Source organism: Chaetodon trifascialis, chromosome 14 (assembly GCF_039877785.1).
Source record: "Chaetodon trifascialis isolate fChaTrf1 chromosome 14, fChaTrf1.hap1, whole genome shotgun sequence".
Taxonomy (NCBI): domain Eukaryota; kingdom Metazoa; phylum Chordata; class Actinopteri; order Chaetodontiformes; family Chaetodontidae; genus Chaetodon; species Chaetodon trifascialis.
The window spans coordinates 6,226,700-6,242,940 of record NC_092069.1 but is presented as its reverse complement, the minus strand read 5'-3'; the positions used below and the strand labels follow the sequence as shown (position 1 = coordinate 6,242,940).

Below are 16,241 nucleotides of genomic sequence, written 5' to 3'. Positions count from 1 at the left end.
ATTGATGTATTAACAGATAAGCAGCAGTCTGACATTGTAGATGGCAGAGGTGGAGTTAGTTTTAACTGCTTTATATACCGTTGGCTACTTTAAGATACAACAATAAATCATTTTCTGAATTAAGACGAATTATTCCGAATGTAACATTTTCAGATTAAGATGTGGGATATGCCAGTATTATTCTGCTTTTAAAAGCATTCCTCGAACATCACCTGGGCTTTTCACGGCAGTTTGTGACACACAGCCTCTTCCTCATTCGCAGTCAGCTCTATGCTTTGCCTAACTGGCAGTTTGCAAGACTGGGGTAGAGATGCACAAAAGAAAAGCCGATATTTCTGCTCAGAATGAGAAACACAAACCCTTTTAAACATTATAAAAGACACAGCAACAGCAATGCTGACCTTTTCAAGAAAGTGGCTGCATAAATGAAAGAGAGGCTGTGCTTGCACAGTCCATCACTGCTGGAAAGCTCAATTTTTGGCACAAGAAAGTGACATAAAGACAGCATCATCATGTGCATGTTCAGCATGTTCATCAACTGAACAATGCACTGCTGCATGTCAATGGGAATATTAGTGAATATTTATTTTCATTTGCCATGTATACAGCTTGATATTTTGGGGAATATGGGCAAAAAACTGAATATGAATATATGTAAACACAATCCCTGTGTTGCGGGGGTGTAGAATGATAGAAGCCACACCTGAGATTTAATGTTGTTTTAATTCAAATCAATACAATGCTTGCATTTGTTGAAAACAAAACAATTCAGATTTCCTTTATAAGTTAAAAATTTACAAAAATACAGTGAATAATTTGTAATAAAAAGGTTTAAAGTACAAGAAGCGGCTGCAAAACCACAGTGCAGCATATATAACCATATATGTATGTCAAAGTTAATTTACATCAAATAGACAGGAACTCTACTCATTCATAACCCAGGTCTAAATGTCCTATTATTGATATTGGACAACAGTAGAGAATTTCCACATCAGCAATTTGGATATTTTGGATACTTACCCCAAATCAGCACTCTAAATGGATCCATGACAATCTTAAAATGAGGCTTTCACAAATGAGATCAGGTTCAGTATGAACTACTTATGAGTAAGAAAGTGCATATTTGTTTTGATTTTATGTTTTCAAATGTTGATTCAGATCAGCAGCCTGCTTTGGCCCTTCACAAAGAACACAAACTGAACCCTGTAAGGCCACATGTGTCTACAGGAGGTGGCGATGCTCTGGTTCTATGCAGGCACGGTGTGTCCATATCCCTGCAGTAGTTTACAGTGGTGCAGTTTTTAGGGGGCGTTGCTGTCTAGCCACACTCTGATCTCGTTTTCATTATTCCTGAGCCATTCGATGTTGTTCCTCACTGTTTCCTGTGCCTGCCTCCTGGGCATCTCCCCAGCACCAGCATTTGGTGTTTTCGAGAAGAAATGCTCCATCTACAAGACCAGCATGGAGAAAAGTGTTTGAAGAAGCCAGAACACAATCTGTATTTGCTTGGACAATATCACAGAATCAAATGTTTTATCCAATTTTTAGCTGTCATTAAATAATACTTCCAAAGTCTTGGGAGCTAAAAAGACACCCCATTTCTGAATAATGACAGCTGAAGGAGGAGTAAAGAGCACAAAAGCCAGGGCTAACCTTCCAGAGCTCAAGGTCTGTATTGTAGGTGGTGCTGATTTGGGTCAGTAGGCGACCAAGGTTTCTGTCATTGATGGTGTATCTGTTGATAAAGAAAGTTTATCATCACAATTCCCAAAACACACATTTTTAAATTTGACTGTTGACTGTACAAAATGGGTAAAATGTTGTCCAGAACGATGAGTTAAATTACCAAGAGGCCCGGTGAGCATCTTATTCCTAAGGAGGAGCTAAGGGTCATTTTGGATGAGAATCACCTGCTGTCATGTTGTGATCTTTGTCTTCAAATGAACCTGCATGCAACATTTCCCTGCCTCCTGGACTTGTGAGTACAATGGGTTTTCACAAAGATACAGGATTTAATTCTCTGGAGCACAAGTTCAGATACTTTGCAGACCAAGTGGCCGAAAGTCACTTTAAAATTCAATTTATTTTGTGCTATGCTGACTTGTTTGATGTCTGTTACTGTCAGCTGTGGTTGTTGCCAACTCTGTTTGTCGGCTCATAGACCTTGTTGCACTGACCTGTTGACCAGGTAGTCCCAGTTGAGTGTGGTCCAGTCCCAGGCCATACTCTTCCCCAGTGGGTTGTAGGACACGTATCGCACCAAAGTGAACAGATCCTGAGTCCTCACCACGCTTTCATCTTTAGCCGCCTCCAGGAGCCTGTGTGCAGTTGAAAGGTTATTCTCTCTTCATATTTACTCTTCATAGTGATTTTAAAGCTGCATCAGGTGAAATTTTTGCAGGGTGCCCAAGAGTCTATTTGCTATTGGCTCACAGGCATCACATGACATAAAAAACATGTCTAACCAAATACATAATCTCATCACAGTCAAAGTGATGTAACACAATCTTGTTTGTCAGATGATGAATTTGATAATGATATATTTTAATTACCTTGAGAGGAGTGTGACGTCCTCCACAGACGCCAGTCCATACAGCAGCTTGTCCTTCTCTTGAGCCAAAGAACTAGTTTTGTACCTCTCGAACATTATGTTCCACTTTTCTTCTGTGCCTGAGTTCTTCATGCCATATCGATAGACCAGCAGCCTCAGGTTCACTGGGACACTGCTGCAGGAATAGAGGTCGAGAGATTCTAAAGTCAGATAACAGTAACTGTGCTAAAAGCATGCTGTTTGGTGGTGTTACTTTCTTTACAGGGTGGCACCATGTCATCATATTGCAACGCAGTGGAGTTAAAAGCAAAATGTTCTGACGATTTGAAACATCAGCAGTAAAAGTAATGCAGGCTTGATAATTAGCCTGTAGGTTTGTTACTTTAGAGTACTTATTGTCTGTCTGTAAGGAAAATGAACCACAAATAATCCACTGGGTTGGTGATACCTGAGAGTTCCTTTAATCCAGTCGTCAAAAATGGCAGAGGCGCTATTCAGAGCGTCCTGATTTCCCATCTGACAAGCGATGCTGAGCACAGTCTCCCTCAGTAACCTGCCAAACACCCAACAGTCACATGACAGGATCACCAACCACCCATTTTACATTGGCTGGTAAATTAGTGCATGGATGAGCAAAAAAGACCACAAATTTGGTTTCACATCAGTCATTTTATCACTGGTTTACTGGCTGTACACTGTGAAGGAGACCAGGGAAAGATCTGAGGTGTTTTCTTTATGAAACCCAAATGGAATAAGTCATGTTTTATTCACTGCTCCTGCTGTACCTCTCTGTCTGTGTCCCATTATCAGTCCATCCAAGTTCTGCTGAGATTGGCAGAACATAGTCATCAAACACTTTCTAGAGAAAAGAAACAAAGACATGTTTCCTTATCAACACCAGAGAACTGTACAGAACCTCTCTCACCCACTTTAACTCTTTTAAGGAAGACTTGAGGTTTGTAGTGGACCATTTCCTATATGTATTTATAGCTAATGACTTTTTGACCCATATGATGTCTCAACAGTAGAAATGTAGTTTCTGGCTTGTTCTCTGCTATGGATATTACTCCTGTGGCAGTTTCATTTGTCCAGAGGCAGATGCTGATGTATAAAAGATTAAGAAAAAGAGACCATCAATCAGAGGACTAACAGCATGTCCGAGCTTGACATTGCACGTTGTGCTGAATGTTGCACAGGTGTAAAGGTGCTCATCAAATCACTTCATCAAAATGCTGTATATAGGCAAGACTACATTAAAACTAATTAGCACCACAATTAAATAAATTAAACCAATTAAATACAAAGTACAGGGAATTAAATAGAATAAAATACACAAAATTCAATAAAAAGTGAAATAAACGAAAGCCATCAAACACATTGGAACTAGAGAAATGAAACTTGGGCCTTTTAAATGATAGCTTTTTCAAAACAAAAACAAAACATAAGGTTTAGGAAACAGTTCATCAGAGCTTAGGATGGACAGGCCCCTTACCTGAAATTTTGGGTAGAGTTCAGCATTGCCTGAGAGCATGTCCCGAACATAGGCGATAGAGGAGGCCAGACGGTCCCAGACTATGTATTCAGTCTCATTTTTCAGGTACTTGGTTAGGTTGAGGGCTACACCATAATCTATAATGTCCGCCCTGGATGGTGAAATAAAACAGTATTTACAATCTCTGTACACCACTGGTGGCATGAATGTTCATACAGGTGAAATCTTACCTTGCAAGAGCAAAAGCATCATCAACGTAGCTTGTTCGATCAGCTGCATCGAATACCTGTGTAAGAATGGAAACAATTGCATGTTATGATTTGTTTGGGTGAATTGGAATACATACCATGAAAGAAGAAATGAGGAAACATGTCTTTATCTAAATGAGAAGTCCTTTCCTCTGAGGCGTCATGTGAAGTGATAGATGGTATAGTAAGTGAACAGGGCTTCTGTGTCTGAAAAGTGAAGCCAATGCAGAAATGCCTTAGACATGCATTCTTTTTAATGACCAGCAGGGGGCGACTCTGATTTCTGCAGACAGAAGTCTGCTTGTTTGTAAGTTAATGAGGAAATGACCACACTTTTCATATGATTTTTTTACTCCAATGAACACTTTCTTATGAGTTTATTGTGTCAATCACAAGTTCCTACTCTTCTTCAACATGATGTTCATTTTGTAAACTATGGTCACATTAAAAGTAAAATGAACAATAAAGCAGAGTATGACTTGTGACTGACAAGATGCTACCACAGCATGTCCTCGGGATCTCAGTCAGATTCGAGCAGCATAGAGGTTGAAACCGCTTGTCTAAATGTGATTACTTCAGGCTCCAAAAAACAAAATGGCGACAAGGTTTCAAAATGGTATTCCACAAATCTTTAATCTATCCCAGCTAAATGTTATATCAACCTCAGTGCTCCGGAATTGTCGGCCTCACATGACTGAATGGAAATGATATAAAAAGTGTTTCTTGCTGACTGACAGACTTTCCTTCCTTTTCTGACTTTAATCCCATTCGTAATAAAAGTTAACGTGGCAAATAGTAGATCATGGAAAGAAAAATCTTTGTGGCCATTTTGTTGTTTAGACAACATTAACAGCTGTCAAACTAACTAAATTACAACTAAACTACAACTTAAATGTGCTAGGCAGTGTGTGTGTGGATCAGAGAGCACAGCTTTACCAAGTGGTCGTCCTGAAGCTGCCGACTGATGACGTTCCACATCTGGCTGTCATGGTTGACTCTGTAGAATCCAATGTGATCATTGTTTACTTTCAGCAGCTCGTCCCTTGAACTCGAGTTACTGATGAGAAGCTCTGAAAATTAGCACAATCATTGGGAACACATTAGTGTGGCAGTGAGGCAGGTGAAAAATGACATTTTGGCTGCATCAGTCAGTTTCTACTGTAAAATATGAACCCTCTGACTTTATTCAGAAAGAAGGACAATTTTATTTGTGTGACTGTATTCTTTCTTTCCTCTTCATCTGTTATTTATGGGTCATTTATTTTCTCTTCGTCAGTGACAAAATATTTGATATTCATATGTCATAGATGAGCATACTACCTGGGCTCTTGCTGTCAAACATGTGCAGCGTAGTCTTGTTGTTTGTCACAGAGTGCCATTTGACTGGAATTGTCCACTTGTACCTGTAACAAAACCTCTTTCATTGTTATTAATGCACTGGCATGGGAATCCCACAGTGTCCATTTCTTTAAAATATAGGATATTTTGTAGACATTCTAAGGAAAAGCCTATATCTTAAGACTGATACAATGGACAATAGAACAAAAAGTGCATTTCATTTTCAAACTCTGCCTGGTCACAAGGGTGCCACTTTCTTCACTCCTCTGGAACTATGAACAACACCTTTCACATCATGATAGAGATGATAAGATGACCAAAAAATAGTTTACTTTCATACATCAAAACTCCAACATGAGTAGATGTTGCCTTCTAAATTATCACATTATAATACCTCAATGGGATGGTTCTCAAAAAGTATTTTAGTTTTTAATCCTGTAATCCTGTAAGATAATTCTAATATGACCAAGAGATATCAAATGCTATCATGTGTGACTGGTCTTTGTGTCTTCTTTGTATCACTGACCCCAAAGGTGTCTGAGGTTTGCTGGGATCAGCTTTAGGATCCAGGAGAAAACGCATTTGGGTCAGCTTGGCATTCGTCCCTGTGACAGAGAGGCTCAGTACAGGATAGCCCATCTGTTTGGTCCATGTATCCATTACCTCTGCAATCGGCAAACTGCTCACCTGGGCAGGAGATCATAGCGAGCGTTCAGAGATTAAGTCAAAGCTTAAAGCAAGTTGTTAACATTTTGGTAAATATGTTTACTTGTTTTCTTTCTGAGAAATTGTCATTCTTCTATCTCTGTTTGTGTTAAGACTGAACCAACACGATGCAACACGTTCATCAGTGAGCTTTAGAGGTGTATTTCTGAACTTTGGACAGAGCAAGGCTCGCCGTTTCAGCCCCCATCTCCTCACCTCAGAAAGCAAATAAGCATTATTTCTTACAATTATTGTGCCCTTGTAGAAAAGTTGAGGATAAAACTGTTAAAGTTAAAACATACATTGGCAAGAGATGCCCAAAAGTTGGCTGTTTTGGCGTTCTTGAAGTGGTAATCTTTCAAATATTTCTGGTGAAAGGAGAGAAAAAAAAACAGGTTTTTGCGATGAGCTTGTGGAACACTTAAAACCTGAACATGAATCAAAAGAGATAAATCCTTGGGTAAATATCTGTCATGAAGCTGCAGCGACCTCTGACTTACTTGACAGCCCTCTTTGAACTTGTCCTTCCCCATCCAGTCCTCCAGCATCCTAAGAATAGATGCTCCCTGGATAAAGTTGGATCATTTTCATTACATACAGTATTTTGTTGCTTGATGATATGTTTTCCGGAATACTAAATTGCAACCTTTACTGTGTGAAGCTTTCCAGCCGTTGTACCTTGCTGTATGAGATGGAGTCAAACACAGAGGTGATCTCTGCTGGGGTCGACACATCCACAATGACTGGGTGAGAGGAGAGGAGGGCGTCATCCTTCATGACAGGAAGCACATCATTGACGATCACGATGTCTCGCTGTGTGTGACAGTAGGACAAAAGGCAAGTTTCACATTACTAAAGTCCTTAAAATGACTGGTATTATGTCAATGGGACCAATAGTGAGGTACGGCTTTGTTGGGCCTTGAAAGGAGAACTCACCATGTTCCAACTAGGTTCAGCTTCTTCCACTCCGATGTATTCAAAGAAACTGGCAAAGCCCTCGTTGAGCCAGAGGTCATCCCACCAATCCATAGTCACAATGTTCCCAAACCACTGGAAAAACACAGCTGACGTGAGTTTTCAGGGTCCAAACAAAGGAATCCATTTTCTGCTGCTGCTGACATGATGAATCATGTAGTTTATGATTGAGTGTTTTTATTATCTTTGAACTTTTTCTGACAAATTTAGACAAATTCCACTCATTTATGTTGATATGGTCCATCAAACTAAACACGTCACACAATTCTTCAGAACACCACAATGCATTTAACATTTTCAGCTATCTTGCCATCTTGAGGTTGTTTCTAGCTTCCTTATATGCACTCTACAGTATACCACTGTATTATGTGAAGGTTTTAGGTTTATTGTTTAGTACATGTCAGCAGAAGGCCTCATAAAAGCTTGACACCGAGAGGACTATTCATACATCATCATAATCAAAATGAGTCACTACTCATCTCATAATCCTGTAACTTCGAACAATTCATAAAACTGTACTGATTGCCTCAAGGCCTCTTATCTCCTATCATACTGAAATAGCTGACACCTTGGAAAGACGTGTTCTCGGACTGTACATCATAAAAAGCTTGAACAATTGCACATAAAGGATTATAAACGTTTACAGTTCTGAACTCCTGAACTTTTTCTAATGACATTTCATCATCTATAACAATTCCATTGTGTGGGAAATAAAGATAAAGGCCACAGCTTTGCTAGAACACTCTTGGCTGTGGACAAGATTTAATGATTAATGCACATACATGAGGTCTCCTCAAACACTGCTACATCTACAAAAATTTTGTTTTTGCACAGTGAAAGCCACGTGCCTGTATATACTGGGATGTCTGAAGGAATACTCCAATCCCACTAAATGAACATCATATGACAGCCTAATGTTTTGCTTTTGATTTTGTCACCACCATGAGGTCTGTCTGGATTCATCCGGAAGGCCAAATGTGGTGTTTACACTGAGAGAAATATAAGGATGCATCCTTCAATGTTGTATTGAGTCCCCTCAATACAACATTAGGTCAACAAAAATAAACCCAAGTGACGTTTCCAGAGGCAAGCTAATCTACGATCACTCTCAGGATGCATTGAGCCCCTTCCACTGATTAGTAATACACACATTTTGGAATTTATTAATGTTCTGTGCTGGATGGGAAGCTTTGATGGGCCAAATGTGGACCACAGACTGACCATTTGTGATCACTGGTATGAAGGATATTAGGATATTAGATGAGGAACACTTGGCGAAACCACTGTCAGTAAACACAGTTTGTTTACAAATGATTGCAGTCTTTTTTTATTTACCTTTGACAGCGTTTCCAGCTTTTTTTGGAATTGTGTTCAAGCACTACTACTAAGTCTAGCATTTGAGTTAATTAAACAAGTTATTCTCCACTACTGCAGTCAAGTTGTATGCAACACAGGACAGTGAAAAAATGTCCTGCATCTGAGTAAGTAATAAGTAAGTAAGTATGAGTACCTGGTGAACCAGCTCATGGGCAATAACAGTGGCCACTCGCTGCTTGTTTATGGAGGATGACTCGTTCTCATCATACAGTAGGTTGGTCTCCCGGTAGGTGATGAGGCCCCAGTTCTCCATGGCGCCAGTACCAAAGTCAGGGATCGCTATCTTATCTGGATCAAAAGAGAGTCCACTGAGGTAACCATATGTCATCTGTTTTATTGCATTACTGCCTTATTAACTCTTGCAAGACATTAAGATTTTATCTTGACAACTCCTTGCAATATTGCCGTCAGTGGGATCTTCATCACCACAAGAATTCTTAACTTTATTAGATAATATTTAACAATAAGCTTTAGGTAACCACCTCTGCCACTGGCTTTTCAACAAATTCCCCTCTCGTATGCAAGAAAGATCAAAATCTATCGGCTACAATACCATGAGCTTATTGATCACAAAGAGGCATGTTTATTTCCTCAAATGTGACTGTTGAGGAAAGACTTCTGTAAAACAATCTATGAGGCTTGAAAGACACTCTGTTTAACTTCTTATTTACAGATTTCCCACCATCATTGTATGTCCATGATGCCCACCCAGGCCGATTTCTTCCACAGGATTGGGAAATGGCTCTGTTACTGAAACTATTACTTTTAGTTCATTCAAGATTCAGTGATTTATTTCTGCAGAATCTTTAGTATATTTCCACTACTACTGATAAGCTACCTGTTTTCAGTGGAATATATGGTCACATAATAGAAACATTTAAAAAATATATATTTGGGAACATTCTCCCAAGGGAATAAAACCGCCTAGCAGGGACACTGTGACTCCAAAAATATGTATCTCACTGTAAGAATTACATAGAAAAAATGGAAAAATAAATCTAAGTACTACAAATCGGGCATGCTTAACAAAGTAAATAACTGTATAGTAGTATGTAAATAAGAGACTTTGTTGTTAATGTTCCACTGAGTTTCCTGCTTATGTGGAGCGATAAGAGGATGCCCTGATCATGGAAGAGTTTGTCTAAACCTACCCAGTTTTGAGATGGAGTATGGCATGGCAAAATAATCCTCAAAGAAGTCAAAGATGATCTTGGTCATGTCGGCTGCGTATGTTGCTGTTTCTAGCTGAGTTGGCTGGGCGTAGATTCTCAGCTGTAAGGGCAGAGGAGGACAAAAACACATGAATGCGTACATGTTAGTGTGTCTCTGACAGTTTAATATGATAGAATAAGTAAGTTTCAAGTCTTTTTGTCAGTACTTGTTGCAAAGTGATGGCATTGATAGTGACATAATATTCAACTCACAGGAATTCCTCGGGCAGATGTTCTGTTCACATACTCAAACTGGTGCACAGCAAAACATACTAAATAGGTACTCATTGGAATGGACTTCTCGAAGGAGGTCCTCCTTTTATTGTCAGTCAGGTTTTGGTGGCCCTGGAGAGGCAGAGAAAATGGATCATGGGTTAATGTGGATGTCACTCAGACTATGAAGGTGGGTGGATCCCCTGGCCTAAAACAGTGGCACAAGATTGATTCCTCTGCTTTTAGTATTCAAAGTGTTCACTCCAAGTCTGGCTTCCCGTTTCTTGTTTTTTCCCTTGACCATGGGAAAGTTTGAGAAATTATGCTTCTTCCAACTACAGCAACCTTTCAACAGGATTATGAATTGTTTTACCGGCAAAGTACTCTCTACATACAATCACTAGCAGGAATTATAAAAAAGTTATTGGTGGAGTTGTGAATTTTGAGGATTTATGTTAACTATAATAGATGAACCGCATGGGTTCCTTCAGACTGAAAAACACTGATGATGAAGCCTAGTCAAAATGACTTGAATTTACTGAGTAGAAAATAAATGAAAAAGGCACAAATTTAAAGGTACAATGTGTAAGATATGGCCACCTGTTGAAGATCACTCCAGCATATCACCAGAGTAACTGCTAACTCTCGCTCACTGTACTCTTTGCTGCAGTTATCTTTGGCTGTAGGTAGTAGCTGTATTTAATAACTCATGTTTTAAACTAAAATTCTGGCCACATTGCACCTTTAAGTTATAAAAGCAATGCTGTTATAGATTTGTGATAGTGCGCGTGCGTCACAGCAAGAAGGTCGCCGGTTCGATTCCCGGGTCGGGCCTTTCTGTGTGAAGTTTGCATGTTCTTCCTGTGCATGTGTGGGTTCTCTCCGGGTACTCCGGCTTCCTCCCACAGACCAAAAACATGCTCATTAGGCTAACTGGTGACTCTAAATTGCCCCTAGGTGTGAGTGTGAGCGTGAATGGTTGTTTGTGTATATATGTTGCCCTGCAATCGGTTGGCGACCGGTCCAGGGTGTACGCCGCCTCTGGCCCGTTGAAGGCTGGGATAGGCTCCAGCCCCCCCGAGACCCCGAAAAGGATAAGCAGCATAGAAAATGAATGAATGAAACATTTTGACAGACATTTGGCAAAACTGTCACTACCTGATTTGATTAGCTATAGAGCTGCTAGCTATTATTGTAGTACAGTATTATAAATCAATTATATTGGATAATTACGATGTAAATAAAATGTTATGTTATTCCCAAAACACTGCTTACATGCTTACTATAGAAAGGTATACTTGAACAAGCAACAAATTTGCAAATCTAACTATCTTGTGACTCTCCATGCTCAATGTTTCAGCATGTTGAGAAATCCAAGGCCTGACAGACCTGCCATGCCAAGTAATGATTACTAAGCACAGATTGGACAATCGTTTTTCAGGGAAGGGTTTTATTGGACTGTCACTTTGCCCTAGGTGGGATTAACTGAGCAATGTCCCGTCCATACAATTTGAAAATGTTTCAACTTGAGCAAAAAAATGTATGCTTTATGACTTCATGTATACATGAATGTACCCTGGAGGGTACAGGTTACCAAAAAATTGAGTTCCTGGTGTTCTGAGATCAGCCATGACAAGCACTACTTTGGAGTATTTTAAGTATCAAGCTATGCTGTGTAGCATTTTGAAATGAAAAAGCATCTGTGTATTTTAAACTGTTTATTGTTGTTGATTTGAGTCCTACCTCTTCCGGCATGTTGGACAGAGCTCCATAATCAGCATCATGAGTGATGGCGACATTGTAGGTGGCCTTCTTGTTGGGTTCATCGAAGCAGGGAAAGGACTTGCGGGCATCTGTTGGCTCATGGTCAGTCGCAGCAATCTTTCTGGTGATCAAATGAAGGACAAATTATTGTAGGTGTTGGAGACCAGGTGCTTTATGTCTTTTTCCTATAGTTGTTAACACCAACAATTGTTTTAATTTAAACCTTGCAACAAAATCAAATAGTTTCAGAGGCAAGTTTGTTGTCTCTGATTGAGACCATGTGTGGTATTTTGCATGATTTACCTCCCCTTACCCCCCAGCCAACTGAATGAAAAGAAAAGTATCCTCATGCAATCATGTACCAAATGCTGTGGACCCAGGAGACTCAACCAGGACAGTGTTTAGTAAGGACCCTTGTCAAAACCAAAACTTTAATTAAGTGAAACTCTATCAAAACTCTGACAGTCTTTGAGTAATTTTAGCATTTAACCCCCAAAGAAATGTGGCTTCAATTTATGTCAGTTATGTTTTCATGGTGGCAGACTTGAAATTCCCGTCTCTGCCATCCATCATCATGCTCAGTATGTATGAGGCAGTGTTTAGTCAACAAACAGCTGTTTAGAACAGACAGAAATTAAACGGATTATGTCTCTGGAGAGGTTTGAAAAGTATCTTTGTTTGGTCTTTTTTTTTCTGCAGTGTAAACATGTGTGACCGCTGGAATCCAGTCAAACTGATATGTGTCCAAGTTGAGGCCAGCTGCTTTCCACGAAGGAGCAAACTGCAAACTTTCGCAACTACTTACAGCTGAGGAGTGTTAGTTTCTCAAAAGATAGATTCTGGAGTATCACTGCATCCACATTAAAATGCAATTTAGTATTAACTCCAAAAAATGTAAAGAAAAGAGAAAAAACAATAAATTAAAAATTAAATGTGCAAGGAGTCGCAATGTGTTGATTTTTGATTAAACTAGAATTTTATACTTTGACCAAACAAACCCAACTTAAGGTCCATTTATAGCTTTTCCCTGGAGCTTTCCACTGTATTGTAGTCTTGTCAGTAGACAGAGTTTGCTCATGGAAATGTATCATTTAACACTTCAGTAGCTGTTACACATGTTAGCATATTAGCATCTCCATAACTGACCAAAGTCCATCCACTGATGAAGACCATGTGACCAAAGCTCCAGAAAACGCCACTGAGTGGACATCAAATTGGGACTGATTTGTCTAATTGCTATTTTTAAGGTCAAGAATGAAACTTCAAGCTTGGACATTAAAGGTATCCTAATGAAAATCTGGACTGTCACTTTTTGTTTGGTATGTTACTAAAATGTGTGGTCTTATGAGATATACTGTGTACAAACCATAGAGGGATTCATTAATATGTTAAATAGAAGTTAATGATTGCTGCTGAAAAAAGGTTATAGTGTAACCAGTGTCATTTCCAACTAAAGATTGACTCTGTTGTCTTTAGTATGTGCACAAATAACCATGACTGTTACAGGACAGATCACTGAGAAACCTGCTCTGGTTTAGGCACCCTGCTAGAATAATCGATTGCCTTCCATGATTGGATATGTAGGATCGGATGATGATCCTAGGGGTCTGAGGGTCGAAGCTCCACCTGAGCTTCTGCCTTCCATCTGACCGCAGCACATAGAAAAGACTGTTATTCGGATGGTTAGTGTTATTCTTGTATCGTCTGGAGTGAATATCCTTTTGGTATTGTAGAGCATAGCCCACTGTATGTAGTATTATACCAATCCTTATCACCCATAACTGGTTGCTCATGAGTTTTAACATTTAATACTGGTTAATAAAACTTTATATAGTTTTCTTATTTTTTTTTGATTAGTCAGCCCTCAACTATTAGCTCTCAGTATCTTCAAGGATGGCCGGTCTTTTGCTGTCTAGGCCCCTCAGTGGATCCCATCAGTAGCTCATTATTTTCAAGTCAAGACCATAGATCTCAAAATATATTGATTTCAAGAATATTTATTTTTTTTGCTCCTCTGTGATTTTAAATTGAATACTCTGGTTAATAAAAAAGATTCAAAACTCGTGAGTTGTCCCACCCCAGGGGGGCAGGCTGCTGTCATATGTTAGACAAGACTCCCTATTTGTCCTCATTGCACTTGACCGTGTCACTGGGGTCCCACTCATTTGATGCATCTGTATCCAGAGACCCGAGGCTGTCAGAGTTGTAGGTCTTTCCATCCCTTCTGTGCGCCTGAGTCACATGCAAGTCTGTTTTCTACTCTGCTTCTACACATTATGTTCGGACAAACACATTCTTCCTCCCAATTCGTCACATACAGACACTAACTCAGGACCCCTTGGCATCACTTCTTAAGGCACTGGGAACCCCTTTAGCAATATTTTTCAACATGTATGAATGTCAAGGTAGCAATTATGAATATACAGTTAATGAATACTTATTAATGTAGTATAACATAGTTATATAAAGATATTAGATTACGTACAGGAACAAATCCTTCAAACATTCATTAACTGTTTGTATGTGCACATGTACAAATCACTCACAGCTGCTTTCAAACTGTTAATATTCAGTTCAAAACACATTGAAACATATCATATCACTTCTATGTTACTTTTCATTATCTATACCATTTATTGGTTAATAATGACATTAATAAAAAAATTAAATGCAAAATTTCCACTTACTTCTACATTGCAGTGTGTTAAGAACTTTGCTTTTAAATACTGAAGAGGATGAGTCAAAAAAGATTTTTTTTTGTGTGAGTAAACAAGAGTGTTCAGTGTATATGGTTTGTGATGGAATCAAATCAAAGAACTTACTTGGTCTTCCCGTTCTCGGTGTAGATGACCCTGTAGAATCCCACCACAGAGCCATTGAGCCAGCCCTGGAAGTCCAGGGTGAGCACGTATACCTCTCCTGGGCTGGTGACAGGCAGCTCCTCTGTGGCCTCCACCACTACATACTCATGAGTCTTGTATTCAAAACAGCTCTTCACCGCCACCTCCCTCTGGCTCTTCTGGTTGCTCAGCATCTTCAGCCTGGGCATGGTGCTGACGAACGTCTCCCGAATGTGAAGCCACAGGTGGCGGGTAGGTTTGGTGACTTCCACGTGGATGTCCACTGTGCCAGTGTACGTGTCATCTTCCATGTTTGGCTCCAGGTGCAGGTCATAGTGGACAGGGTTCACATAGTCTGGCAGACGGAAATTCTTCCAGTCCCCACTGGAGTCAGTGGAGGGCATGCAGGGCCCCCTGCCAGGTGGAGGGGGTTGGGTAGGCTCTGTTGTGGGGTTTGGCGGGAGAGTGGTGGTGTCTGACCTAGAGAGGCCCACCCCGAGGCCCACCGCCACAGAGCAAACCACCACCACCACACAGATGATGATTACATGCTTACCACGGATGCAGTAACGCTTCTCTTTCTTCTCGAAGTCCATGCTCTCAACCATGACTTTCAAACCTGAAAACTCTTAAGTCTAACCCGACTTTCTCCAGGTTAGCTGCTCTTCAACTGGCCTGAAGTCAGAGCTGTGTGCTTTGGCTCCTACAGTATTTAGATTAGCTGTGTGAACCAATTCAGAGCTTGCCTCTGTGGTGCTGAGGGGTGGAGAGAGGAAAGAGGAGGAGAAGTGAGGAGAGGAAATCTGTCAGACAGCGGAGAGAATCTCACACATTGAGTGAGAGATTTATTCTGTCCCCAGTGTTGTTGAGACGCCTCCTTCAGTTAAACATCTACAATCTGCTTGTAAATCAACAGCTAAAGTTCAACTTGGATGCCTGTTGTTTTTCAAAAATACTAAATGGTGTTCTCTGTGCATAGGCATGTAAATAGAACATGTAGTCAATGCTGACAACTGACTTTAAAAATTATTTAACTACTGCACGTGTGTGTTTGGTTTGAATCCATATCAGAGAGGTTTAGATTGCACAGTGAGTTGGATGCACTGGAATCTGTCCTGCTGAGAGCAGATACATCAGGGGAAAGGTATAATGTTTGGACATGACTGCGTCTGATACCATGTTTTCACTTTGTGATTGCATAATAGTGATTGCAACACAATGCCTTGGGAATAGAAAAAATGTTGCCTGTATCGTGGTGAGCCACAGTTGTAGGGTTAAGTTTGTCAAAATATTTATTTTTACTTGTTTCAGTAGCAGCAGAACCTGAAGGTGGTCAATATTCATGATCTCCAGAGGATGATCCCAAGTTAATTTGTTGACCCTATGACCTTTCATCTATCCCATCATAAAGCCAAAACTCCCACTTTTACTCAAAAACATTAAAATCTAATAACATAAATTTACTGAGCACAGTGATGCTCTCCACTGGATGAACCCTTCACATTTGGGACACTCAATTGCAGAATG

The 16,241-nt window shown here is 40.0% G+C and overlaps 2 protein-coding genes across 2 annotated transcripts in view; one reads left to right on the top strand and one right to left on the bottom strand.

Annotated features, from left to right (window-relative positions):
• The window catches only part of daam1a (dishevelled associated activator of morphogenesis 1a), a 157,558-nt gene that overhangs the window by 82,527 nt on the left and 58,790 nt on the right, over positions 1-16,241 (top strand). The gene's annotated exons all lie outside the window — the stretch shown is intronic.
• enpep (glutamyl aminopeptidase) lies at positions 706-15,322 on the bottom strand. Its single transcript, XM_070979619.1, has 20 exons — positions 14,697-15,322; positions 11,854-11,995; positions 10,111-10,242; positions 9,838-9,958; positions 8,820-8,974; positions 7,271-7,384; positions 7,013-7,147; positions 6,835-6,900; positions 6,637-6,702; positions 6,156-6,316; positions 5,612-5,694; positions 5,228-5,361; positions 4,274-4,329; positions 4,044-4,194; positions 3,337-3,410; positions 3,000-3,104; positions 2,553-2,726; positions 2,178-2,318; positions 1,654-1,735; positions 706-1,448 (listed from the first exon to the last, which is right to left on the bottom strand). The coding sequence occupies exons 1-20, from the start codon at positions 15,320-15,322 to the stop codon at positions 1,302-1,304; spliced, it is 2,865 nt and encodes a 954-aa protein (XP_070835720.1). The 3' UTR covers positions 706-1,301.

What these genes read in the sequence shown, in the direction of transcription:
- enpep (XM_070979619.1), bottom strand. Translation starts at nt 15,322, where the DNA reads ATGGTTGAGAGCATGGACTTCGAGAAGAAAGAGAAGCGTTACTGCATC. An exon ending in GTTTGACAGCAAGAGCCCAG is followed by an intron (nt 5,362 to 5,611) that starts GTAGTATGCTCA and finishes GCTAATTTTCAG; the next exon opens with AGCTTCTCATCAGTAACTCG. An exon ending in AATGGGACACAGACAGAGAG is followed by an intron (nt 3,105 to 3,336) that starts GTACAGCAGGAG and finishes GGTGTTTGGCAG; the next exon opens with GTTACTGAGGGAGACTGTGC.